This window comes from Peromyscus maniculatus, chromosome 2 (assembly GCF_049852395.1).
Source record: "Peromyscus maniculatus bairdii isolate BWxNUB_F1_BW_parent chromosome 2, HU_Pman_BW_mat_3.1, whole genome shotgun sequence".
Lineage (NCBI taxonomy): Eukaryota > Metazoa > Chordata > Mammalia > Rodentia > Cricetidae > Peromyscus > Peromyscus maniculatus.
Window position 1 is genome coordinate 130,279,961 of NC_134853.1, and position 27,225 is coordinate 130,307,185.

Below are 27,225 nucleotides of genomic sequence, written 5' to 3' on the forward strand. Positions count from 1 at the left end.
CTGACACACACATAGAAATACAGAACAAAAATCACTTTTTTGGTAAAGCAAGAATAAAGACTTCTCAAAAAAAAAAAAAAAAAAAAAAAAAACCCAAACAAACCCATATATACATGCATAACTTGAAAGTAACTAAGCTTATGTGTGATTTTTTTTTTTTAAGGATTAGATATTCTGGGAAATGTGTAACCAGCTCTCTAAGCCCTTTGTGGCTATATTATAATTTTAACCATTTAGTAGACTTCAAAATTGATGGTTCTTAACATGGTATGTGCAGAATAAAGTTAAAGACAGGAAACACCCAAAAGCATGCGGTTCTGTACCGGCCCCTGAGGCAGAGCTTTTGTTTTTGTTTTTGCTTTAACCAAAGACTGCAACATGAAAGACAACTGGGAAAAGCTCATTTACTAATTTTGAGAACCTAGGGGAAAAGTCTGACTATAAGACTTGATGACACAAATGTATATAATTAGAAAATATAAGAATTAAAAAAGAATTATCACTGAAAATATAGCACAACTTCAGCTGTTTCCTCCAAATTTACTTTATAATTGGGTGGATATAAATTAATAAACAGAAATTAAGCAAGATGTATGTAACAATTGAACAGAACCTGATAATCTAGTTTCAGTATTTCCCAAGTCATCTTTAAGTCTTTCCATCATGGGGTTCATCGGGAAAATAAGCAGCGTGTGAACGCTTCGGCTGAATGTCAATGAACTGTATATGACACAATGTCTTCTATAATGCAGTTATGAAGAACCTTCAAGAAACTTCTGAATGTAAAAAAGTGTTAGTCAAATACTCAACACAATACAAAAGAACCACTTCTGATCTGTTAGGTGGAGAGCACTTTTGCTCATCATTTTTAACTATAATATCACTGAGTCGAAGGAACAAATCACCTTGAGAACAGAAGGCGAAATAAACACATGCTAAATGGATAAAACATTACATCTTTACTAGACCATCTCTACCTCTAACACTTCAGAAGTTTAGAGACTTAGAGTATTCTTACATTAATTGCAAGAAAAAGGAAAGGAGAAGTTCCTTTGAGATCACAACTATGAAGTCATATGGTTATACAAATCCTGCTGCATTGGTGTGCGAAACATGAAACACATTTACCTTTCTTGTCAGTCACCCAGCAAGACTTAACGGACACCTTCCTAAGAAACAGACTAGATGTGTTTCTGTAACTTCAATAACCTCAGCACTACAGTAACAAGAGATGCAGTATCCTTTTGCTATGGTTCCAGACAGCGGGGAAAGAGGTCACAGGAAAGAGAATCAAAACTGTTACAGCTGAAAACTACTTCTTGTTAAGTTTCACCATGGTGCCACCTTCATTTTTACATAAGCATGGTGGCATAGTTCAAAGGTCAATAAATCAGAAATATTAATATTTAAATTTCAACTTGACTTAATTATCACCATATTAACAACCAAAACAATAAGATAAGACACACAAGGAAGGGGATATCAAATCCACTTTGCTAGTGTTGGTTTCCTGACACATCAACTCATTTTTAATAGAAAAGGGATAGTGCATCTCAGTTTGCTTACAAGCTAGGAGATCACTTTGAATTCTGCATTTCCTAACTGCAAACAGAATATAGCACTTACAACAGGTTATAAATAAACTGGTTTTCAAGCATAGAGCCAGCCCCAACGATAATAATACACTATTTAAAAAGACCTAAGGCAATGAATTCCATTTCCAATGGAAAAAAAGAACTGTGCAAACAAGCTTAAAACTACTTTTTTTGTGCCAGTGTTATAAAATGTAGCTTTTAATAAAACCTTGACCCAAATGCCAGTAACTTTTCAGAAAAGAATTTGGGTGGAAGGGAGAAGAAACTTATCTCATTTAGGAAGAAAAATAACAACTATCTTTTTCCTAATCTTCAATACACACACATTTAAACATGTACAGTTGCTGTAACACTTTACACAATTCCTATGTACTGGAGCAAGAACAAGGTCTAATAACAATTATATTTTAAACACTGGGTCAAGGCTTTACATAAAAATACCATCCATCCTACTTTCCCGTAAGTTTCTAAAATATCACATACTTTCCTCAACATCTGCAGCCATCCAGGAATTTTTAGGAAACTTTTGTGCATGATCTTAATTCCTAATCCCTGGCTCTTTGGGCTCAGTGACAAAAGATCAGAACCACCAAAAATGATGGTTCACTTGAAGTCCGACAGAGACCCTGGCTCAGTTAGTCTCATAGGATGAGAGCAGAGCTGCATCAACCGGCTCCATGCAGGAGGGGCACGTGAAGGATCTCATCAGCCAGTCATCTATACAGTCCAGATGATAGATGTGCATGCACGGCAGAAATCGGATTGGGTCCCCATAAACAAAGTCCATCATACAGATCACACACCTATAGGGACAAGGAAGAAATCAGAAAATTTCACATAAGTGGCCTATCCCAGAATAGTCTTTACAAAGACAGTGTTAACCCAAATGAACACACACACACAAGCAAAACACACACCAAAAATAAATAAATCTTTAAAATGTTTTTTTAAAAACTTCCCCTGTTAACTCATTACCAAAGCATGCAAACTGAAATTTTCCTAACATGCACTGACCCATCAATATTCTTCTATTTTGATCTTTTGTTAATTTATAAGCCTTGAGAGCAACTAACTGAGCAAAGAAAAACAGACTGCATTAAGGATCAAACTCATGCTGTGTCTAAAAATAGTTACATATTACAGGAGACTATGATGTTTTAGGTAGGAAATTAGATCAACTGTTTCCTTGCACTGATTTTTCAGAGTAAACAGGAGTAGTATTCATTAACAATGACATGTAAAAACAGAATGACTGGGCCTGGAGTGGTGGTGCACGCTTATAATTCTAGTACTCTGGAGACTGAAAGAAGCAGGTGGATCTCTGTGAGTTTGGCCAGCCAGGGCTATTGAGTGAAAGACTGTCTCAAAAATAAAGCAAAACCAGAATGACTAATTCCAGTCTACTCCCATCGATGCTCTAAACTAAAACTGTCTCCTTTAACACTTTCAAATCCACTGCTCTTTTCTATAGGTTTAAGAAGAAATCCAATTCTACAGAGGTTCAAAGCTAGTGCTTTGCAGACTTTGCTCTTCAGTACCAGGATTAATTAAACGGTGCTATAGCTCACACAGACAAACATCATCCCAGTAAATTAGATGGTCTGTGTTGGTAAGGATCTTTCTCAAAATAGCTGTCCCTATTAAATCAAGACAATAAAATTCCTCATCAGGCTTGGAAAAACTTTCAGAAGTTATGAAAGAATTCTCTCCTATCACTAAAAACTTTTAAACAGTTTCAATGGTTGAGGCTGATGACAAACTGTCCTCCCACTGACTTGTGTTTGAATACATGGACCCCAGCTATGACACCGTTTGGCAAATAAAACCTTTACATAGGCCAGTCAAGGACAGGCCTTGAAGGCTATATAGTCTAGCCATCTATGCTGGTTAGCTTTTTGAGGGAACCACTTCTGAGAGAATTCCTCCAGACTGGCCTGTCAGAGTGCATGTCTACAGAGGCATTTTCTTTATTAAGACTGATGTGGGAGGGTCTGGATCACTGTGAGCAGTGCTACCCCTGGGCAGGTGGTCCTGGGTGGTATAAGAAAGCAAACTGAGCAAGCCATGTTGGGAGTAAGCCAGTAAGCATCATTCCTCCATGGCCTCTGCTTCAGTTCCTGTCTTAACTCCCCTGGATGATGGACAGTAACCTCTAAGCCAAATAACTCTCCTTGGAGTAGCTTCAGTCAGTGTTTTCCCACTGTGGCAGAAAGTTCCTAACACCCTTGCTCCATTCTAGTCCTCAGCTTCCTCACAGTCCCACCAACACAGACAAGAGGAATTCCTGCTGCCATGCCGTTCCCACCTTGAGAGACTGGGGGTTCCCTGAAGTCATGAGTTAGAATGAAGCCCCTCCCTTAAACTGCTTGTGTCAGTTACTTTATCAAACAATGAGAAAAATAATACAGCCATATGGCCTAAGGAAAAAAAAAATTTTTTTTGAGATAGGGTTTCTTTGTGCTGTCCTGGAGTTCATTATGTAGACCAGGCTGGCCTCAAATTCAGAGATCTGCCTGCCTCTGCCACCCTAAAGTGCTGGGATTAAAGGCGTGTGGCAACATGCCTGGCTAATAAAGTATTTCTGATTCACAATTTACTTAACTATACCTCCATTGTTGGCCATTTATATAGTTTATATTTTTACTCCTCAATAAGTAAACATTTTGTGCCTAATGCTCTAGTATTGTTTGGCGTGGGGTGGGGGTATAACTGCCTAGAACCTTAGTTCAGAGTTTAAAAAAGGTTTAACTCCTATTTCTTTACAAAAGTTTAACTCCTTGGAAAACTGACAAATCACTTTCATAAAATAAGCTAACAGAAACATCACATTTACACAGGTAAATAGTTTTAACTGTCATCTAAATGGACAACAAGCAACTATAATGATCAGAATGCAAGACTTCTCCTTTATTGCTACATTTAACTTGGGTTTCCCAATATAGAATTTCATAGAATTCCTAAATAAACAAGAAAAAGGCAAATTCCAAAAGCTAAAGTTTATGGTTGAAAACAGTTTAGTGGTAGAACACCTAGGTTCAATCTCCAGTATCATTTTAAAAAAAGAAAGAGCTACATACAAATCTCTAAAATATATAAAATTACTACTTACTCTCGGATCTTTTTTTCTGATCCATCTCTTCCAGGGTCGTAAACTCCTTTAGGCAGATGCTGTATAAGGCCTATTCTCTGAGCTATTCTAATTTGTTCCTCTTCAGTCAGCTGAGTTGCTAGCCGAGTCTGGCTAGGTGTTGGATGATAGACGGGAACGGGAACTTGTTCCTAAATATGAAAAGTGCAGGGAAAAAATTGGTATTTTAAAACTCATTTTCTGGGGTGTATTAAATTACTTACCCAGTGCTGTGGGATGGTCTGTATGCCAAATTACTCTGATTGGTCAATAAATAAAACACTGATTGGCCAATGCCTAGGCAGGAAGTATAGGCGGGACTAACAGAGAGGAGAAAAGAAAGAACAGGAAGGCGGGAGGAGTCACTGCCAGCCACCGCCATGACAAGCAGCATGTGAAGATGCTGGTAAGCCATGAGCCATGTGGCAAGGTATAGATTTATGGAAATGGATTAATTTAAGCTATAAGAACAGTTAGTAAGAAGCCTGCCACGGCCATACAGTTTGTAAGCAATATAAGTCTCTGTGTTTACTTGGTTGGGTCTGAGCAGCTGTGGGACTGGTGGGTGACAAAGATTTGTCCTGACTGTGGGCAAGGCAGGAAAACTCTAGTTACAACCCAGAGAAGGAAAATGGGCCCTGAGATAAGTGGGAGGCTGGATAAACATGCAGCAGTCTTAACTGTAGTATCTCACTGACTTTAGACACTTGTCTATGATAAAAAATGGGAGTTACCCTTTACCACTGTAACTGAGAATATGAGCATCTTCATCTTAGACATACTTCAAAGTGTAAACAAATTTCAATGCAGACAAGTCCTACTATGATGCTTATTAACTACGTACAGCATTGACCAAGTTATTTAACATCTGTGCCTCAACTTCTCATGTTTAAAGAGGGTCACTATAAAAGTTAAATGGGGACTTTAAGTGTTGTCCTTACCACTATACATTAATACACCTGAAAGCTTAAGTATGTATCGGCTAGGATTACAAGTCTGATACTCTATGACTGCAGAACAGCATTTCAAAATCAATAAGAAGAAATGTACTGGAGGCAGATGTGGTTTCACATACCTTTAATCCCAACAGAGATTGAGAATCAAGGCCAGCTAGGGCTACAGGGTGAGTAGAGGCTAGCCTGGGCTACACAGTGAAGACTTTGACTCAAAAAATTGAAGGAAAAAAAAAAGATTCATTGGATTTTAGTGAAAGTAAACTTATAAAATCATCCATGACAAGGACTATGTCTATATTTGCTCCTGTTTCTTGTCATCTTTCTGGTTTAAGCCAAGGTTTCTCTATGTAGACCAGGGTAGCCTCCAACTTCATCTGCCTCTGCTGGGATTAAAGGCTAACTCCACCCTGCACAGGCTCTGCTCCTCTGTATAGAATGGTCTTTGATAAGATGAAACAAAAAGTCTACTAAAAAGTTACCTACCCCAGGGATTTATTTCAGTTTATTGTATCAAACATTTCCTGAACTCTACAGCCCATTGTTAAATATCTAGTTAAAGCTTGAGTTCAAGCCACAACACTTGAGTCTTTTGGTTTTGTTTTGAAGTATATTTTTAGGAGTGACTGAAAATGGTGGTCACTTCTGCCGCCTCCTCCTACCTCAAAATGCAAACCTTAAATGTTTACCAATTAATCATTTCCTATATACAAGGAAACAGCACAGAAAGATAATTATAAACCATTTTATAAAATCGAACTAAATCTGGCCTTCAAAAGTCTGTATAAGCATAAATCATCAGTAGAGATAGTTTGCCAAAACATACTTGGAGACTGGCTACTACTGATTGGAAAGGTCCTTGGATACCTATCTCCACAAGAATAACCTAAGTCCACTGGCTGTAACCATCTCTATCTAAGAATACAAAGATAGTTACTTTGTGTTTGGACTACCAGTAATTATCATGTCCTAGGCATATAATTCCAACTCAAACATTACAAGCTACATTATTGAAAATCTGCCTGGCGGTGGTGGCACACACCTTTAATCCTAGCACCTGGGAGGCAGAGGCAGGTGGATCTCTGTGAGTTCGAGGCCAACCTGGTCTACAGAGTGAGTTCCAGGACAGGCACCAAAACTACACAGAGAAACCATCTCGAAAAACAAAAACAAAAAATAATAATGTTAGGTTGGGGGGAGGTCACCACAACATGAGGAACTGTATTAAAGAGTGGCAGCATTAGGAAGGTTGAGAACCACTGCTCTAGGTTCACTAGGGAGGCAGAGGCAGGAGGATCTCTGTGAGTTCAAGGCCAGCCTGGGCTACAGAGTGAGTTCCAGGAAAGGCCAAAGCTACAGAGAAACCCTGTCTCGAAAAAACAACCAAAAAAAAAAAATTGAAAATTTAAGGTATTCACATAACATCAGAATTTTGCAACATGTCATTAAAAAATTAATGATTTAGACTAAGGCACTTTAGACTAAAAGCAAAAGGGAAAACTTGATGCAAATTACAATCAGCATTTCTTCTCCAAGTGACAATGCCTGGCTTACTGCTTTAGATTTAACTTGGGTCCAAAAGCAAACTATATTTCTGCTGCTTCTACAACCTTCTCAACTGAGAAATTCCAAGCTGTCTATCTGGGTTAAAGACAGAGAAGTATAATGAAAAAGAGAAAATTTAATACAATTTTAGACCTGGCACTTAAACATGATTTTGGAATATTACTTAATACCTCTGAACCTTAGGGTTCTAGACAGCAAACCAGTTTTTTTTTTTTTTTTAAAGACTGTTATATTAGCAAGTGGTGTGGTACATACGTATAATCCTAGCACAGGGGAAGTAGAGGAAAGATTGCTTCCAGCTTAAGACCAGTCTGATCTATATAACAAGTTCTAGGTTAGCCAGGGATACATAGTGCAAACCTATCTCAAGTAGATAAAGATAAATAAGAGGTAAGAAAAGCATAAATATACAGGTGCTCAGTATCTAGGCCACTCTATGATGACCTCATTTAGTCACCCAAGGTGGCTAGTTCATCCTCTGATTCCTCTAACTCCCTCCTTTCCCTTTATTGTACTGATTTCTTTCCCTTTACGTGTATTTCTGTATTTAGTGTTTACGTCTGAGGTCAGAGAACAACTGGGGGAGTTGGTCTTCTCCTTCCACTATGTGGGTCCAGGGGACTGAACACGTCCTCACATCTGGCATACCTATTACTTGCTGAGCCATCTCATGCCCCCAACTCCCCCCTTTCTGAGATAGAGTCTTGATAGGTAAGCCCAGGTTGGACTCCAGTTTTAGCTTCCCAAGCACTGTATTATATAGTCTTATCCAACCATCACTGATAGGAAACAGATCTGTTCTACAAATCCAATTTTTGAGATAATGTGGAATTCATAATTTGTAACTGGAGAAGCAAACATATTTCAAAACCGTAGTTTCTTTAATGTTTTGTTTGATTTCTCACATGAATCTGCATTGGGGGTGGGGAGTTGAAAAGTATTTACCCTAAAGGGATAATTTTTTTTTTTTGAGACAGGGTTTCATTGTGTAGTTCTGGTGCCTGTCCTGGATCTCACACTGTAGACCAGGCTGGCCTCGAACTCACAGAGATCAGCCTGGCTCTGCCTCCTGAGTGCTGGGATTAAAGGCGTGCACCACCACTGTCCTAAAGGGACAATTTTAAATTAAAATGTTCCTCTAGAAAAATGAAGCATTATAGAAAATACAATATAAATTGGACAGAAGACAGTAAAATATGTTGATTAAGTATGCTCAGACAGGGCAAAGAGAAATGATAGGGTTAGATAACCACCCTCTCTCAAAAAAAGCAGGTTCTGACACACTAAGAAAATTCTATATAACATTTGTTGTTGTGCTGGATGCTGGAGATCAAACCCATGGCCTTGTACATGCTTAGGTCAAACTACATTTCTAGATCCTTGTTATATATAATAAAGCATCTATATAGAATGACAAATGTTGTCAATAATACTTTGGGGCTCTAACATAAATCAAGAAAGAAACAAATGAAAACATAATGCGTGCTTTTAATCCTAGCATTTGGGAGGCAGAGGAAGAAGGATCTGTGAGTTTGAGGCCAGCCTGGTCAACACAGTGTGTTCCAGGACAACCACCCCTGTTCAAGTCCTGCCCCTCCACCCCCCAAAAGAGAAAATGTAAAATGTGTCAGCACTATAAAGCTGGATTCAATTCCAGCATGGTAGAATATACCTGTAACCCCTGCAATTCAGATGGAGGCAGGAGAATCAGAAGTTCAAGGTCATCCTTGGCCACACAGCAAGTTTGAGGACAGCTCATGTTACACGAGACCCTCTCTCAAAAGTTGTTTTATTCAAGCTAGAGAGTATGATACAATTTCCGAAACTAAAACAATGCAATGGGGACATGCCTAAATAATATCCAAGGCTGGAAATAGTACAAGTCTGGCTTCTGGTGAAGGAAAAATAAAGTCACTACTAAAGAATGCAGCCTGTCACCAACAGCTGTATATTTTCAGCCAGTAGGAAATAAGAGCTCACTCTTGATTTTTCTCCTTACACGCTGCTGCTGGCACCACCTCCTCTCCAGCTGCAGTCTCTTACTGGGAATGTTTTCTCTAAATTTTGCCAGACTTACACTTAAGGCCATAAAAAGGAAGATTTGAAATAGTTGGTCTCAGTGTATATTTTAGTCCAGATGATTCATTAATTTTGACCATAAAAGGGGGGGAGGACCCCAACAAAGCAAGATTACATTTATATGTAGGTCCCCAATGATACATACATGGAGAAATAAAAGCCTGCACATCATCTATGATACTAAAACATTACTTTACATTTAATGATATAAGCCAGATTATTTGCATGTCTGAAAAAGAGCACTCCAACCAGGGAGGTGGGCTGATGTTTTTTCTTTAAGGCAGGGTCTCATGTAGCCTAGACTGTTTAGTAGCCAAGGATGAACTTCTGATCCTCCTGCTTCTATATCCTGAGTTGTTGAGATCAGTCGTGTGCTACATCTAAGATTAGTGTCCAACACATCCTCACATTCCGATCTTCACTTAGGTTAAGCAAACAAGAACTCTACCATCTGAACCATAGCCTCAGCCTCATTTTATCACGTTTAGGGGCTAGAGATGACTCAACAGTTAACATTCTGAGTACATGCAGAGGACTCAAGTTCAGTTCCCAACATCCTTTTGGGGGAGCTCACAACTGCCTGTACCTCCAGGGGCTATGATGCTCTCTTCTGACCTCTGTGGGTACCTGCACATACCTGTACATACCCATTCAGACATATTAAGAAACAACTGCAGTCAGGCATGGTGGTGCACGCCTTTAATCCCAGTGCTTGGGAAGCAGACCCAGGCAGATCTGTGAGTTTAAGACCAGTCTGGTCTATACAGTGAGTTCTATCTAGAACAGAGATACACAGTGAGATACTGTCTAAAATTAATTTCAGAGCTAGAGGGATGACTCAACAACTGAAGGAATTTGTCACTTTGCCTGTCAAACCCAGTCAGACTACCCAGGAACCACATGGTAAAGGAGAGAACTTATTTCTAAATGTTATCCTCTAACCTCACACATGGGCCATAGTACACTTACTTCCCACCCTGTCCCCCATTCCCTCTCCACACAAAATAAAACAAATGTGTATTTAGGCATCTCCCCCCCCCCACACACACATACACAATTAAATACTATTTTGTAGGCTTTCATGTTCATAAAATTATGTAATTATCAGCCAATTTTAGAGAATTTCTCCCCCTTAACAGAAATCCTGCATTCATTACCTAGCTATCGATTTGCCTGTTTTGAGCATTTCCTGTAGACAGAATTATATTATATGACCTTTTGTCTGGTGTAGTGGGCTCATGCCTTCCATTCCAGTACCAGAAGCCTGAGGCAGAAGGACTGAGTTCAAGGCCTGCCTGAGCATAGTGAATTCTATGCTAACTTGGGCTACAGTATGAAATACTGTCTTAAAGAGAGAGAAAATACAAACAAAAATCAAAAAAACACTACACCTATTTTTGTGGTAGGCCTTTCACTTAGAATGCTTTCAAAGTTCACCTACACTCCAGCATGTATTAGAACTGTACTTTTTCTTTTCTTTTTGATTGCTATTCTATCCTCTGGATATACCACATAGTATAATATAGCATAGTCACTGATAGGCATTGGGGTTGTTCAGATTTAGATGCTATCATAAAATCATACTATTACGAAAATTCACTTACAAGACTTTGGACATTTCTCTGGTACACAAGAGTGAAACTCTCCATAAGCTTTTGAAGAACTGCCATTTTCCAAAGCACCAGTACCACTCTGAATTTACACCAAGAATGAATAGGTGATAGTCCCAATTTTCTCCTCTTCATCACCAAAACCTATTTGTCATTTTATTTTAACCACTCTAGTAGGTATGAAATGGTAGCTGATTGTGAACAGTGTTAATCATCTTTTGGTTTGTTGGCTGTTCTTTTTTTGTTTTGTTTTGTTTTGTTTTTCGAGACAGGGTTTCTCTGTGTAGCTTTGCGCCTTTCCTGGAACTCACTTTGGAGACCAGGCTGGCCTCGAACTCACAGAGATCCGCCTGGCTCTGCCTCCCGAGTGCTGGGATTAAAGGCGTGCGCCACCACTGCCCGGCTGTTGGCTGTTCTTTTTAAAAATTAGGTCCATGTTTTTTATAGGCCAAATAACACTGTCTAGAGAAATGACTTGCAAACATTTTCTTGCCTTCTATGGATCTTTTCACCTATTACTCTTTGTAGTATGTTGCAGGAGATTTGTTTATTACTGCTCTGAGACTGCTGACTGAGTCAACCTTGGTTGGAGGGCAGAGTCACATTCAGCTGGCTGGAGTGGACCATTTTTCTGGTGGACTCAGAGGAAGCTAAAGGGACACATGGGAGGAATAAGGAGGGCAAGGAAGATGCACGGGCTTTTCAATCAGGGAAGGTGGAGAAGAGAGCAGGTGATCATTTCTACATTGCTCCGTCGATCTCTGAGGTTTATGCCCTAATATTTAACTCTCGAGTTTTATTCTAATAGAAGAAGTCAAAATAGTAGTGCATGTTTCCTTTTCTTTTGCTGAAGGTGCTAGGGATCTTACCCAGGGCTTTGAACATGCCAAACAAGCGCTCACCCACTGAACTTATACCTCTAGCCACGAAGGCACAAGTTTTTAATTTTGATGAGACAAACTTATTTTTTTGTCACTTGAACTTTTGGCATCAGATCTAAGTAAGTTTTGTCTAACCCAAGGCCATGAGGTTATACTTTGTTTTTTGAGTTGTATTGTTGGGTTTTAGTTTGGTTTTGTTTTTCTGTAGTCCAGTCTGTATGGGAATTCCTATTAACAACCCCCACACCCACCTACCACCAATACTGCATAGCTTCGAAGGTAGCTCTTACATTTATGTATATGGAGCATTAATTTTTGTATGATAGAGAAAGGAGAGTTTCACTTTTTAGGTTGACAAGTGGATATACTACTACCTTTTGAAAAACTGTTGTTTTTTTTTTTTGGGGGGGGGGAAGACATGCTAACATGGAAGGAAGAATTCTCACCAGGCCTCATCCCTTGATAAAGAACTATAGGCAACTTGTGACAGCTGATAAAGATGTCTTCAACAAGGATGTGCCTCTAATTGGCTATCCAACTCCAAATGGTTAGCCCTGAAAATCCTATATATAGAGCAACACTGAACATAACCTCCGAGGGTTGTATTTACATATTTGTATTTATATATAGAATATATGTAACAAGAATAAAGAGGCCATGAATTTGAGATGGAGCTGGAGAGACATGGGAGGGGCTGGAGGGAGGATATTATTTTAATCAAAAATTATATTTAAAAAATTTACTAAAGCTGGGCAGTGGTGGCCCATGCCTTTAATTCCAGCACTCAGGAGGCAGAGCCAGGCAGATCTCTTTGAGTTCAAGGCCAGCCTGGTCTACAGAGTGAGATCCAGGACAGGCACCAAAACTACAGAGAAACTCTGTCTCGAACAAACAAAGAAACAAACAAACAAACAAACAAGATACAATTCAATATCATCTTGAGTGACAGAGTGAGGTCCAGGCTAGCCTAGACCAAACAATTACAAATAAGAATCAAGCCCAGCTTGGTGGCACACCCCTTTAATCCCGGCAGAGGCAGGTGGATCTCTGTCAGTTCCAGACCTGCCTGGTCTACAGGGTGAGTTCTAACCAGAACAGCCAGGGAAACATAATGGAGACCCTGTCTAACAAAAAGCAAATGACAGCAAACAAAACAAAAAGCCCACCAAACAACAATAATCCACAAAGGACAACATTAATCAGAGCCAATTTGTATGATCTGTCCTAAATGAGCAAATCTGTAACGCCTGTAATCCCAGCACTCAGGAGGCAGAGGCAGGTGGATCTCTGTCAGTTCGAGGCCAGCCTGGTCTACAGAGCTAGTCCAGGACAGGCTCCAAAGCTACAGAGAAACCCTGTCTCAAAAAACAAAAAAACAAAACAAAAAAAAAATCTAAAACTGACTGGAAATGGCTGCATAATTCTAAACAAAATTAACTATAGACAAAACAGGTGAAGTATATGGTATATACCTTTATAAGGCTTTAAAAACCTATGTGGCAGACATAGTTAGGTGGCTCAGAAAGGAAAGCTGCCTGCCATCAAGACTCAGAACCTGAGTTTGCCACCTCAACACTCATGCAGCACCCAAATTAACTGTTTAAAAAAAATTTAAATGTGGCAACAAATATGTAAAGTAGAAGCTGCTTAAGCTCTATAAGCTTCAGTTATAAATATATGTAAATATGTTTCTACAACATATAGTAGATATAAATTTATTTTAAATCATGTGTATGTATGTCTGTGTGGGCATGTACGCCTGAGTAAAGGTGCTTTGAGTCATTGGTTCCATTGGTGCTGGAGTTACAGATAATTGGAAACCGCCAACTTGGGTGCTGAGAAGTGTACTCAGGTCCTTTGGGAAAGCAAGCAAGTGCTTTTAACCACTGAGCCATTTCGCCAGCCACCACCTCCCCATTTTTGGTACAGGTCTCATTATATAACCCTGGCTGGCCTGGAACTTGCCACGTAGACTCAGTCAGCCTCTGCCTCCCAGAGTAGAGGTGCGCACTGCCATGCCCAGTCATTTTGGTTTAGGCTGGCCTTAAACTCCTGACCCTTTTCTGAAGTGCTAGGATTATTGGCAGAATAATGAATCCATGTTAAGTATCAAGCAGCACATTTCATCACTGTAAGTACTCCCCTATCCACCCAAGAAAACCCGCTATTATTCTTTGGGACTATTCAAGAAAGAGGCTCTAATGAAAAGTAATTAAAGTCAACATATAATGATTTAATATTCACTTGAAAAAGGAACCAATTCAATGAGTTGGCAAGAGATAATCCAACTCTAATCAACGTTGATTCATTCCATGACTTAAGAAAGCTATAACCTAATCAACAGAACTATCAATGTATGAACACAAAAGGATTAAAGGGAGAAAGGTTTAATAATGCCATTTTTAAGGAGTTATGCGGGTATGTAAACTTGTACAACCGCTGTGGAAATCAGTATGGCGGTTTCTCAGAAAATTAGGAATCGAACTACCTCAAGACCCAGCCATCCTACTCTTGGGCATATACCCAAGGAATGCTGATTCATACCATAAAGATACATGCTCAGCTATGTTCATAGCAGCACTATTTGTAATAGCCAGAAACTGGAAACAACCTAGATGCCTGTCAATGGAAGAATGGATGAAAAAAAATGTGGTACATATACACAATAGAGTACTACTCAACAGAGAAAAACAATGAAAGCATAAAATTTGAATGAAATTTGAATGAAAATGAACATTTGAATGAAAGCAGGCAAATGGATGGAACTAGAAGAAAAATCATCCTGAGTGAGTTGACCCAAACCCAGAAAGACAGTCATGGTATGTACTCACTCATAAGTGGATTCTAGATATAAAATAAAGAACAATCAGACCACAACCCATAGAACCATGGAGGCTATATATATATATATATAGCATAGAGGTCCCTAGGACGACTTATAATAAATTTCGGTTTTACTCAATTATTGAAAAAAAAATAGCCAAATGAATGGAAACACATGAACTATGAACCAAAAGCTGAGGGGTCCCCAGCTGGATCAGGCCCTCTGAATAGGTGTGACAGTTGATTGGCTTGATCAGTTTGGGAGGCAACTAGGCAGTGGGACCAAGTCCTGTGCTCATTGCATGAGTTGGCTGTTTGAAACCTGGAGCTTATGCAGGGATGCTTGGCTCAGTCTGGGAGGAGGGGACTGGACCTGCCTGGACTGAGTCTACCAGGTTGATCGCAGTCCTGGGGGAGGCTTTGCCCTGGAGGAGGTGGGAATGGGGGGTGAGCTGGGGGTAAGGGGAGGGGGGGAGAACAGGGGAACCCATGGCTGATATGTAGAACTGAATGGTATTGTAAAATAAAATAAAAGAAAAAAAAAAGAGTTATGCTTGCCAGGCATGGCTTGGCACCCCTGTACTCCCAGTACTTTCAAGACTGGGGCAAGGGAATTGTCCTCAATTCTAGCTAATCCTAGGTCATACAGTGAAATTTTATATCTCAAAAACAAAGTAGGCTTATTCTGGGACACACTTTTCCATGATTTAAATAAATTGGTTAAAACTGTACAACTAAGTACAATTATCTTAAAGTTTTTATAATCTTTTTTGTATTTTAAAGTTTTTTTTAAATTTTTAATTAAAATATTTTTTTGACAGGGTCTCTCTACATAGCTCTGGCTGTCCAGGAATTCACTAAGAGAGCTATCTAGCTCTGCCTCCCAAATGCTGGGATTAAAGGTGTTACCATGCCCAGCCTTTCTTAAACCTGAGTTTGGGCTCTAGAAAACACATGAAGAGAGAAGGTCTGCAAGTTATCCTGACCTCACATGTGACTGTGACATGTGACTGTGACATGTGTCACTCCCCCAAATAGTAAATACATGAAAAAAGATTCAACAAAAAATCCAGTCATCACTGGGTGGTAGCGCGCACCCTTTAGTTCCAGGAGGCAGAGGTAGATGGATCTCTAAGTTCAAGGCTAACATGGTCTACAAAGCGAGTTCCAAGATAGCCAGGGCTACACAGAGAAACCCTATCTCAAAAAACAAAACAAAATCCAGTCATTCAAGAAAACTTATACCTCAAATGTTCTAAAAGTACAACAATGGCAGCTTAGCAGTACAGTGCTTGCCTAGCATTCACAAAGCCCTAGGATTCAATCCCAGGTACCACAAAACAAATGTTAGCCCTATTTACAAGTAGGGTAAGAGCAGGAAAAGAGTTATCTTTATGTTCTAGCTCTTAATATAATCTCTCAGGTTTTCCGTTTTCTTAGTATTATATGGAGAACAATTGCTATTATTTTTATTAGCAAAATAAATAACATGTCTCAAATGCCTAAAAATATGTGTGTGTATGCATATATATATTATTTTTCATTTATTTAAGTATTTGTGGTTAAGTGGTCAAAACAGTACAAAACAGCTTAGGACATGTGATGCTGATGATGGAGCCCAGAGGCTTTGTTGTAGGTAAGCAATGAATGAACTGAGCCACATTCCCATTTATATGTTCCTTTAACTGCACATGATTCTACATCTCCCTGAACTCTAACTCATGTCTTCCACCTACTGATAATTCTTGCAACTGTAAACTTATCTAACCAAGACACCTTAATTGTTTTTATTCACGTTTATAGTAAGGTTCCATAGGAAGCCGTCACCAACTAAATGGCAAATTCATGATTCACTACACTGTCATATAGTTATCCAGACTCAAAAGTCTGTATTAGGGACTAGAGATGGCTAAGCAGCTAAGAGCACTTGTTTCTCTGGCAAACGACCCAGGTTCCATTCCCAGCATCCACACATGGCTCAAATACTGTAACCCCAGTTCCAGGGGATCAAACAAGTATGCATGGGATGTACACATATGCATGCAGACAACACATTCATACACAGAGTAAAATAATTAAAAAATTTAAAAGCCCATATTAAACAATTTAATACTAATAATTTCATACTAGTCTTATACTAGTCTTACCTCCTGAACTAAAGTGTCAGCTAATTCCTTGAAAGTAAGGGATTCATCACTTCTCCTTTCTCCTTGGTGTCTAACACATACTGAAAGAGGATACAGTGGGCTCAGTGGGTAAGAAAGCATGCTGACCTAAGTTTGATCCCTAAAACCCATATAGAAGAGAACCAACTCCTGCAAGTTGACATGCAATCCCAACCCACATGAAATAATAAATTTGAGGAATGTTTTTTTTTAAATATTCAGAAGTTTAAAGAATTTCTACTGAGTGCCGGGCGATGGTGGCACACGCCTTTATCCCAGCACTTGGGAGGCAGAAGCAGGCGGATCTCTGTGAGTTCGAGGCCAGCCTGGGCTACCAAGTGAGTTCCAGGAAAGGCGCAAAGCTACATAGAGAAACCCTGTCTCAAAAAACCCAAAAAAAAAAAGAATTTCTACTGAGAAATATATTTGGAGGGATACTCCTCATTTCCACACTTTCAGATTCTTTAGTTACTTTCCTGTATACATTCCAGTTAACTAACAAGGTAATTATTTATCTGGCTCCTGAGAGCACACACCAGGCTAGTTATTTAAATAAAAGGTATATTTGTATGACTGGAGATATGGCTCAGCATTTAAGAACACTTACATACTGCTCTTTCAGAAGACAAGTGTTAGGTTCCTGGAACCTACATCAGGCAGCTCACAACTGATTAACTCCAGCTGTAAGGGATCTGATCTCTTCTAGACTCCATGAGCACCAACACACACACACACACACACACACACACACACACACACACACACACACACAAAAAGAAAAATGAAAAATGAATCTAAAAATCCTGTATTTACTAATCCAACATTAAGTAGTAGCATAAGAAATAAACTTCTAGACATTTTACAGCACAATTTTCCCATTGTGTTTTCAAATACATGAGACTTAGCACCTTAATATCACTTAAGCTTATAGTTTAGTAATATTACATATAATCGTTACCATTATAGTTACCTCCAAACTCAAACTGCCTACCTACTAAACCAAGCAACCTGCATGTTCAACCTGCATCCCATGGCCACATTTCATAGGACAGCTGTATGTGGTCCAACACATTTTCAGATGACATCATAACGTCAAAACACCTGTTAACAACTCTTCATTTACTTGCTAACTTATTTGAATACAGAATCAAACCTATCATCTTTAACCCTGTATCTGAAGGCAATACTTGGAAGACACATACTCAGAAAACAGCAAAAAATGTATCATTTCTTCCTGGGGGGGGGGGCTGCACAGGTACGTGTGCATGGTGGTTGCACACTTTTGTGTGTGTGTGTGTGTGTGTGTGTGTGTGTGTGTGTGTGTGTGTGTGTGTGTATGCTGGCTGCATAACTTTAATACCAGCAGTTGGAAAGGGACAGGCGAATAGCTCTTATGAATTTAAGGCCAGCCTGTCCTACATAGTAAGTTCTAGGTCACCCAGGCCCAAATAGAGAGACCCTGTTTTCTGATTATATCTGTGAGTACCCTCCAATTACTATCCCCATCTCTGGAATTCACTCTGGCTAAAATATAGTGAAGAAAAACAAAGAAAAATAAAAAGCAACTAAGGAAAAAGAAAGCAAAGAAAAGACACATGTTTGGGGTGTTTTTGAAGAAAAAATTCACAGTAGCTATGTGTAATCCTTTTTTTCCATTTAGAAATAAAGCCCTGAAAAAACAGAAGCATGCTGGGCATGATGGCATATGCCTATAATCCTAGCATTTGGGAGGTGGAGGTAGGATGACTAGAAGTTGGAAGTCATTCCTAGTTACATTTCAAGTTCAAGTCCAGCCTGAGCTACTTGAGACCTTGTCACAAACAGGCACACAGAAAAAAAAAATCTACTGAGCATGTTCTCAAATGCCTTGAACCCCAGCACTGGGAGGCACAGGAAGGTAAACCTCTTAACTTAATTTGAGGCCAGCCTGGTCTACAAAGTGAGTTCCAGGACATCCAGGACTACACAGAGAAAACTTGCCTCAAAAACAAACAAAAGACTCTGTACTATATCAAGTATTTTATGAAATTTTGAGATCTAAAGTCAAGTTTTATCTAAAAATTAAGGAAAATCAAGTTCAGATTTTTTTATACCAAGTAACTCATCTCATTGCCCCATCTTCTCATATTACTCTATAATTAGCTCTAGAATTAAACTGTTGACACAGACTGTCCTACTCTTAAAGGAACAGGCATCCTTAATAACATTTAATTCAATGACTCAGTTCAAAGTCAGACACAAACAACAAAAACTTTAACAACTGTCACAAATAAAAGCCAGGGTTCTGTGAGATGGCTTGAGGTAATGACACTTGGGACCAAACATGCAAGCCTGAAGATCTTAAGTTTGATCCTTGAACTCCATGAAAGTGGAAGAAGACACCTGCAAAGTTATCCTCTGATTATCACACCTATACCATAACAAAAGTGCACCCGGAGTTGTATGGGTGTGCACACAATTTTCCTTAAGCAAAACAAAACAAAATGGAGTGATGGTGCAAGAGGCAAGTGGACTTCTGCACCTCTCAGCAGGCAGGCACACACGCATGTGTATACACACACACACACACACAACAAAAAAATCAGAAGAGAAAGCAACACCGTTCGGTCTAGTTGGACTACAAGTTGTATAAGAGAAAATACAGGGCTACAGAGGGCTAGAAAGGCATAGAGTAAAACCACAACTTTGAGTACTTAGAGATCAGTGATTAGTCACAAAGAACCACTAAGGATTAATCCACAAAACATCTGATCTAGGGCAAAGAGGAAGGGAAGGGTAGAGAAGACATCAATTAAGCTATTGTTGCAGGAATTATTGAGAATCTCAATTAAATTGATGACAATACAGAAGAAAAAGGGATACTTCTATGCTAGCCAGTCAAACAGTCACTGGGTGTCGCTATTGTGATTTGTTTTTCAAACAAGGTCTGATGTCATGCAGGCTGGCCTTGAACTTCTGCTCCACCTCCTGCATGTCTACAGTATTTACAGTGCTCTACATCAATGAGAAAATTTGAAGTTTAATATATATAGCATTCTCATTTGAGGAAGTTGATCTGGAAAACCAAAAATTATGAAATCTCTAACAGCTAAGCTGGGTATGGCAGCACACACCTTCTGGACTGCTATCTGCTCTACATAACCAGTTTCAGACAAGCAAGGGCAACTTAGTGAAATATATTTTATGTATGTGAGCCACACACATGCAGAAAACCACACAGACCAGTGTGGATGGTGGAAATGGAATTTGGGTCTCCGGCAGGAGCAGTAAGTGCTTTTAACTGCTGAGTCATTTCTCCAGTCCTGATAGTCTAGATTTTTAAAGAACAGAAGCTACTTTTTAGTAAGTATATAGGACAGACTTGGACTTAAAAAAAAAAGTTGTTTGTGCCTATGTTTGTATACCAAATGCATGCAGGATCCCACAGAGGCCAGAAGAGGGCACTGGATCCCCTGAAACTGTTGTTATGGCAATTGTGATCCACCATGTATGTGCTGGGAACAAAATCAAGGTCCTTTTCGTAAAGGCTTTTAATCACTGAATCATTTCTCCAAATCCTCTAGACTAGGCCTTTAACAAAAATGTACTTTAAAGAGAGCCTTATTCTGGACTGTGGATTTCTCCAAATCCTCTAGACTAGGCCTTTAACAACAAAAATGTACTTTAAAGAGAGCCTTATTCTGGACTGTGGGTTCAGTTCACCTATATGAGCCTGAACTTGGATCACCAGCACCCACTCAAATATAGGCTGAATGGGCACAGTAAGGCACAGTACATTTGTAATCTCAGTGCTGGGAAGGTAAGGACAGATAGATGCCTGGAGCTCTTTGGACATCAAGCTCAGCCAAACTGATGAGGTCCAGGTTCTGAAAGACTTATCTCAAAAGTAAGATGGGGCTAGGCATGATGGCGCCAGCGACACCTTCAATCCCAGCACTAGGAGGCACAGGCCGGGGTATGTTAGTTCAGGGCTAGTCTAGTCTACAAGGTGAGTTTCAGGATGGCCAACCAGGGCTACACAGAGAAACTATCTCACAAAGACTCTTTCAAAAAACAAAGAGGCAAAAAACAAAAGGCCAGCAGTAATGGTTTTTTGGTTTTTCGAGACAGGGTTTCTCTATGTAGCTTTGCGCCTTTCCTGGAACTCACTTGGTAGCCCAGGCTGGCCTTGAACTCAGAGATCCACCTGGCTCTGCCTCCCTGCTGGGATTAAAGGCGTGCACCACCACCGCCCGGCTGGAGCTCGTCTTTTTGATCCCAGCACTCAGGAGGCAGAGGCAGGTGGATCTCTGTGAGTTCAAGGCCAGACTGGTCTACAGAGCGAGATCCAAGACAGGCACCAAAACTACAAAGAAACCCTGTCACAAAAAAACCAAACCAAACCAAACCAAACCAAACCAAACCAAAAACCTGAATAGTGAGAATCTCTGATCTCTATTCATATATGCAAATGATCATATACAGAACACACAGAAAAGCCTTTTTCAATCATAATTAAAATATCCAAATATAAATGTTGTTTTCTTGTTTGTGAAGTCCTTTTTCATTTTACTTGTAAGCACTAAAGCCAGAATTTGACAGCTGGTCCATGTGAGTCTAAAACTCAAGGAAAGATGGTAGAGTGCTTGCTATAAGCAGAGTGACCTGACTTTGGTAGAGCTGGGCAGCTGGAAACAGGTGGATCCCTGGGGTTCCCTAGCCAGCCAACCTTGCACCAAACCAATGAGACCCTATCTAAAAAAAATCTAGGCGACAGCATTTGAGCAATGACAGCAAAGGTTGTCATCCAGCCTCCAGACATACATGCACACACAACCATACTCACAAAAGAAAACCTATACTTGAAGCAAGCAGAAGGCCTGTTGAGTTAGGACTGGCCTAAATCATGGTATCAGACCCTGTCTATCACCACCTCCAAAAGTATAGGACAAGAGATGACTGGTACATCTCAAACTTAGCTAGATATGACGACTCCCACTTGAAATCCTAGCACTTGAGAGGGCAAGGCAAGATTGAAGTTCAAGGCCAGCCCATACACTATGAGATCCTGTCTCCAAAACAATCCAGTCCAAACTAAAGATCTATAGTGAAGTTAATGCTGATAAACCCACAGTAAATTGAAAATATCCTTAGGTTGAAGATACATTTAGTGTTATCTTCCCTACCAACATCAGAGCTTAGTAATATAGTATCAGTTCTTTAATTATCCTTGTGATACCCTGGCTGAAGGAGAGCTGAAGACCGCTGCCTAGAATCACAGAAGAGTAGTAACACAGTAGGGTGTGGTGGTGCAAGCCTGTGATCCCAGCACGTGGGAAGCTACTGAAGGAAGTCAAGGTCAACCAAGACTATATAGTGTGTTCTGAGAAGGCTTGGAAGACATAAAGACCTTGTCTCAAAAACCAAAAATCTCCTGAGATTTTAAAATATCTCACTAGTATAGGAAAAAAAAAATCAAAATTCACAACATAGACTATTAGGTATTACTTTTACACCATTAAAACTGTAAGATGAACCAACACAAGTCAGGACAATCTACAAATGCTGAAAATTGAGACATGCCTATCTACATATAGTCAATAATAACCTCCCAGTAATAAGCTCCTTAACAGAGTGTCACCCTCAAATTGAGACACTAAATACTTCAATACTTTCAAGCATTCTTCCATAAAATGTATACTTTGTGGCAGACAATAAATGTAAGACAAAAAGTGAAATTATTTTAATCAATAATTGTTTTAAACCAATTCTTATATTTAATATTATTGGCATTTGTCTTTTTAGGTTTGTTTGTTTATTTTTTTTTCCTTGAGACAAGAATCTCAGGCAGCCAAGGCTGACCCTGAACTACTAATCTTCCTGCCTCAGCCAGAGACTACAGGTGTGTTACCATGCCTGGGTGGCTTCTGATTATCAGTTTAAGGCCATCCTTGGCTATACAGCCAGTTGGAAGCCAGCCTGGGCTACCTGAGACCCTGCTTTTATCAAGTTTCAGGAATGTAGCAAAGTGTTTGCCTAGCATGTGTGAGACCCTGTGTGTAATCTCTAGTATAGTCCCTCATCCAAAATTTCCCTCACCACCAAAAACAAAAAGTAAAAACTTGAAGGAGGTAAGGAAATCAGTCATGCATTCACAGTGAAACCTAGGGAGTAATCCAGTCAAATAACAAACAGGACAAAGGTCTGAGACCTTGACTATCTTACAACAGTCAGGAGGCCAGGGAGAGAACTGGTAGAGGATTTAGGAAAACACTAAGAATTTCTCCAAAATTAAACATGGATCCATTAAAGAGCTTAGTAGAGTACTGTGGTCCCATTACTCTAGCTACTATGTTGAGAACATGGTACAGAGAAGAGGGTGAAAAAGCAGAACCTGGTGTGGTGCTCATACCTGTAATCAACACTCAGGAGGCTGAGTCAGGAGCTTAAGTCTCAGTGAGACCCTGTCTCAAAATACACAAGAAATAAAGACCAAAAAAATACAAAGAAATCAGCAACAACAAAGAAACTGACACCCAACAACAAACACCCAAGACACAAATAAGGGCTCCATGCAAATGCTGGTCATCATGGTGCATAATTAGTTTACTTTGAGCTAGGTTTTGTCTGGTGCACATATGAAATCTAGGGTCTCACATACTAAGCATGTACTCCACCATTAAGGTACATGTCCAATCCAGGACATCAAGCCCAAATACAGTCTGTCAGTTACTGTCGGTAGAAAGAGCTGGACCTTTGCTTTAAAGAGCTCTTGGCATACCTATATACTGTACAACACAAATACAAGAACTGTGTTTTAAGTACTTGTCACAGGGGAAAAGGAATACAAACTCATGCTCCTTTAATTTCATAATCAGATATTTTCCATTTAAAGCCCTATTGCAACTAACTGAGTCTATTTTTTTTTTTTTTCTTTATTCCTGGCTGGCCTGGAACTTGATATATTAACCAGGCTGGCCTGGAACTCAAGATCCACCACTTCTGCCCCGCCTGCGCCTCCCTCCTACTGGGATTGAAGGTGTATACCACCATGCCCAGCCTGAGTCTATTCTTTAAAGAAACAAGTCAACACTACTGTGTTTATTATGTTAATTATATACTATATTTCTTTTTAAAAAGCCCAGATATGAATAATTTACTTTGGACTACTACTTTCCCAAATCATGTAAAAACAAATATTAGTAATATATTATAACTTCAAGGGGATATTATTATTTCTACAGCTTTCTTTTAAAAGTTCTTGAGATAGGGTCTCATTCTACAGCCCAGACCAGCAAAGAACTCACCATGTAGTGATGAACACAAACAGAACTCACTATGAGAGCTGACTGTCAGCAATCCTCCCGCCTCAGCCTTCCTTCCAAGTACTAGGCATGAGCTACGACGCCAGACTCAAGTTTTCTTTTTATGGTCTCATCTTTTAAGGCAACCATTTTCTTTTGATTCATACTAACTTTGCATATCAGTATCTGGGTCATTCATTTCAGGAAAAGGCAACCACAATACAATTTCCACTGTCAAAAATAACACATTCCCAAAAAGTACTGGTAATGCCAAAACCTATCATGATTTGTCTAGTCCCTCTGGAAAGGACAAAATATAGTTCCCATGAACTCTAAAATTATTCTAAGGACAACAGAGGAAAGCAACAAGTCAAATATTCAATTTTCCTAGAAAGAGGCTAAGAAGTATAGATTTTTTTTTGGGGGGGGGGAGTTTGCTTATGACACCTAAATAAATACATTTGTTGAGTAGCTATTGTAGAGAGGGAAACAGTAAGCTACAGACAACTCAAAGAGAGGCCTGGTGGTATAGGTCTCTAATTCCGGCAGCTCTGAAGGCTGAGGCAATAGCACAAAAGTTCAAGGCCTGTCTGGGTGACATCATGAGACACTAACAAGTTTAAAAAAAAATGAGAGTTATAGCTCTGTAGTAGTGTTTTGCTAGCATGTACAGGGCTCTCAGTTCAATTCCTGCTACGGATAAAACATCCAGATTTCGGGGCTGGAGAGATGGCTCAGTGGTTAAGAGCACTGGCTGCTCTTCCAAAGATCCTGAGTTCAATTCCCAGCAACCACATGGTGGCTCACAACCATCTATAATGAGATCTGGTGCCCTCTTCTGGCCTGCGGCATACATGCAGGCAAAACACTGTATACATAATAAATAAATAAATCTTTAAAAAAAAAAAAAAAAAAAAAACATCCAGATTTCATTTAGCATTAGTCTGCTCCTGAAGCAATTTAAATAAACTGGGAGAAATGGGGTACATAAATACAGTAAATACTGCATTTTTATTTGACAAATTGCATGAAACATTGAGAACAGAGCTTCTATTCTTCATTTATCTCAGTTATTGAGCATCTACTATGAGTCAGATGATGGGGTATAAAAGCACCTGGAAAATGTCCCAAATTCAGCTTATACAAAGGGAGGGGAACACATAGTTCAAGGATGAGAAGACACACAACTACCTAAACAAAGATACTAAATTATTATAGGCCCAGTATTGCTTATGTAAGTGTAGAAGGTTCGTGGGGGACTTGTCCAGGAATTCAGGGAGGGAGGGAGGGGAATGTCAGGACTTCAGATACTGAGCTGAGTCCTTAAAGAGGATTAGATGTTCACCTGGGCAACCTTGGTGCAAAGGCTCCTAGCAGAAAGATCACCTGGAGTCTTGAAGACAAAATTGTCAACAGCCTGGTTTGGTAAGCTTGATATAGAGGCTTCCGCAAGGCTACCATGAAGACTGGACTAGTAATGTGCCTGAAAGACCCCTGAAGGGGTCAGAAAATAATCAGCATATATGATCACTTTTTTTTTTTTTTTTTGCCACATAAGAAACTGGTTTACACAGAATTGAGGAAACACTAAACTCGCTAATGATGTCACCACATAAAAACAAAGGACACTGCCCAGTTAGAAAACCAACCTCTCTTCAGGAAAATACTAAAGACTGTATTCAAGCCCACCACGGAGTTTACTCAGTATCATTTAGAAAGACCCATTCAAGAACCTTTGATAAAGAGGAGGCCTTTAGTAGCAGATGGCGTTTTCCAAGTCACGCGGAAAGGTCCCTAAAGTTCAAGATAATCAAGGTTTTATTAAGTCAACTTATTTAAAAGGTGTGTCACAGGGGTGGAGCAAAAAGAGGAGGAGCTTAAGATGACCACATATGTATATATAAACAAGTAACTCTTTATGAAGCAGGGGCTAACATCCGCACTTGGAATTCCACCTCCCCAATGGATGGTGAAAAGGACGTTCTACCAGAACCAATGAACAAAGATAGGGTAGGAGTGGGGAGGATTATATACGAAAACACATATGGAGGAGTGGGGGGGGGGGTGACAACCGACCCACAAGCCATAATCCTGCCGGCAGTCGGCGGAGGAAATCACACAACTCAGACATAAAGGCAAGAAAACCATGTCATCCTTAACTCCACCAGCTAACTCGCAGACACCGGCCAAGGGGATGTGATCACACGCTTGGATTCCTGGACTCAAGGACAGAGCACCTTCCCCAGACGCCACCCCAGGGGAAGGCAGGAAGGATCGGTCTCTGGTCCGGGGACTGGGCAGCGGACCCCCTCACCGCCGGCCCCCGAAGGGGGTCAAGGCCCCCCGAGGCTAGGCCCTGGAGGCCAAGGGCAGAGGGCCTGAGCCGCCTCCCCTCGCACGCCGACACACACACACACCCTCCCCTACCTGATATGGCGGCGGCGGCTCCTGATCTGGCTCCGTCCCCTCGCCAAAGCTAGCCCGGTCGGACTGAGACTCGTGAAGCAGGGAGATGTCATCCGAGGTCGGGGATTTGAGGCAGTTCCCCATCTTCCGGGGCCGGGGTGTGTGCGTGAGATCTAGGGGGAGGAAGAAAGCCGTGACCCCGGTCTCTCCGCACACTCAGCGCTCGCTGAGCTCGCTCTCGGCGCCGCGGGGTCCGAGGCGGCAGGCCCCGGGGCTCAGGCGGCGGCTCCCCCGCGCCCCGGCGCCGCCGAGGGGCCGCTCATGCCAGCCCCCGGGGCAGGGGGCGCGAGGCTAGGCCGCGGGGCTGCACCGGGGTCGCGCCGGGAGCCGGAGGGGGGCGGGGGCGGGGAGACGGAGCGCTTCCCCCACCCCGCCCCCCGCGGGGCGGCGGCGGCCACGGGGCTGCTGGGCCTAATCCAGGTCAGGAGGGGGGGGCGCGGCCGTCGCGGCTGCCTCAGCTGCTGCCTCAGCTGCTGTTGCCCCTGCCGACGCTGGAGCCGCGGCCTGGGGCCTCATCCTACTCCGCCTTAGCGCGGCGGCGGCGGCAGCGGCGGCGGCGGCCAGAACGAGGCCAGCCGGGCCTACGTCATGCCGCCGTGCGTGCTCTGTCCCCGCCCCGGGCCCCGCGCGCCCCGCCCCCAGCGTGGCGCTGAGTTTTAAGGGACTGACTGTGTGCT

The 27,225-nt window shown here is 40.9% G+C and overlaps 1 protein-coding gene across 1 annotated transcript; it reads right to left on the reverse strand.

The window, feature by feature from the left end:
* Positions 1–936: 936 nt before the first annotated feature.
* On the reverse strand, positions 937–26,716 carry Rnf11 (ring finger protein 11). The gene is made up of 3 exons (XM_006977762.4): positions 26,510–26,716; positions 4,705–4,874; positions 937–2,398 (listed from the first exon to the last, which is right to left on the reverse strand). The coding sequence occupies exons 1-3, from the start codon at positions 26,630–26,632 to the stop codon at positions 2,227–2,229; spliced, it is 465 nt and encodes a 154-aa protein (XP_006977824.1). The 5' UTR covers positions 26,633–26,716; the 3' UTR covers positions 937–2,226.
* Between the last annotated feature and the right edge of the window lie 509 nt (positions 26,717–27,225).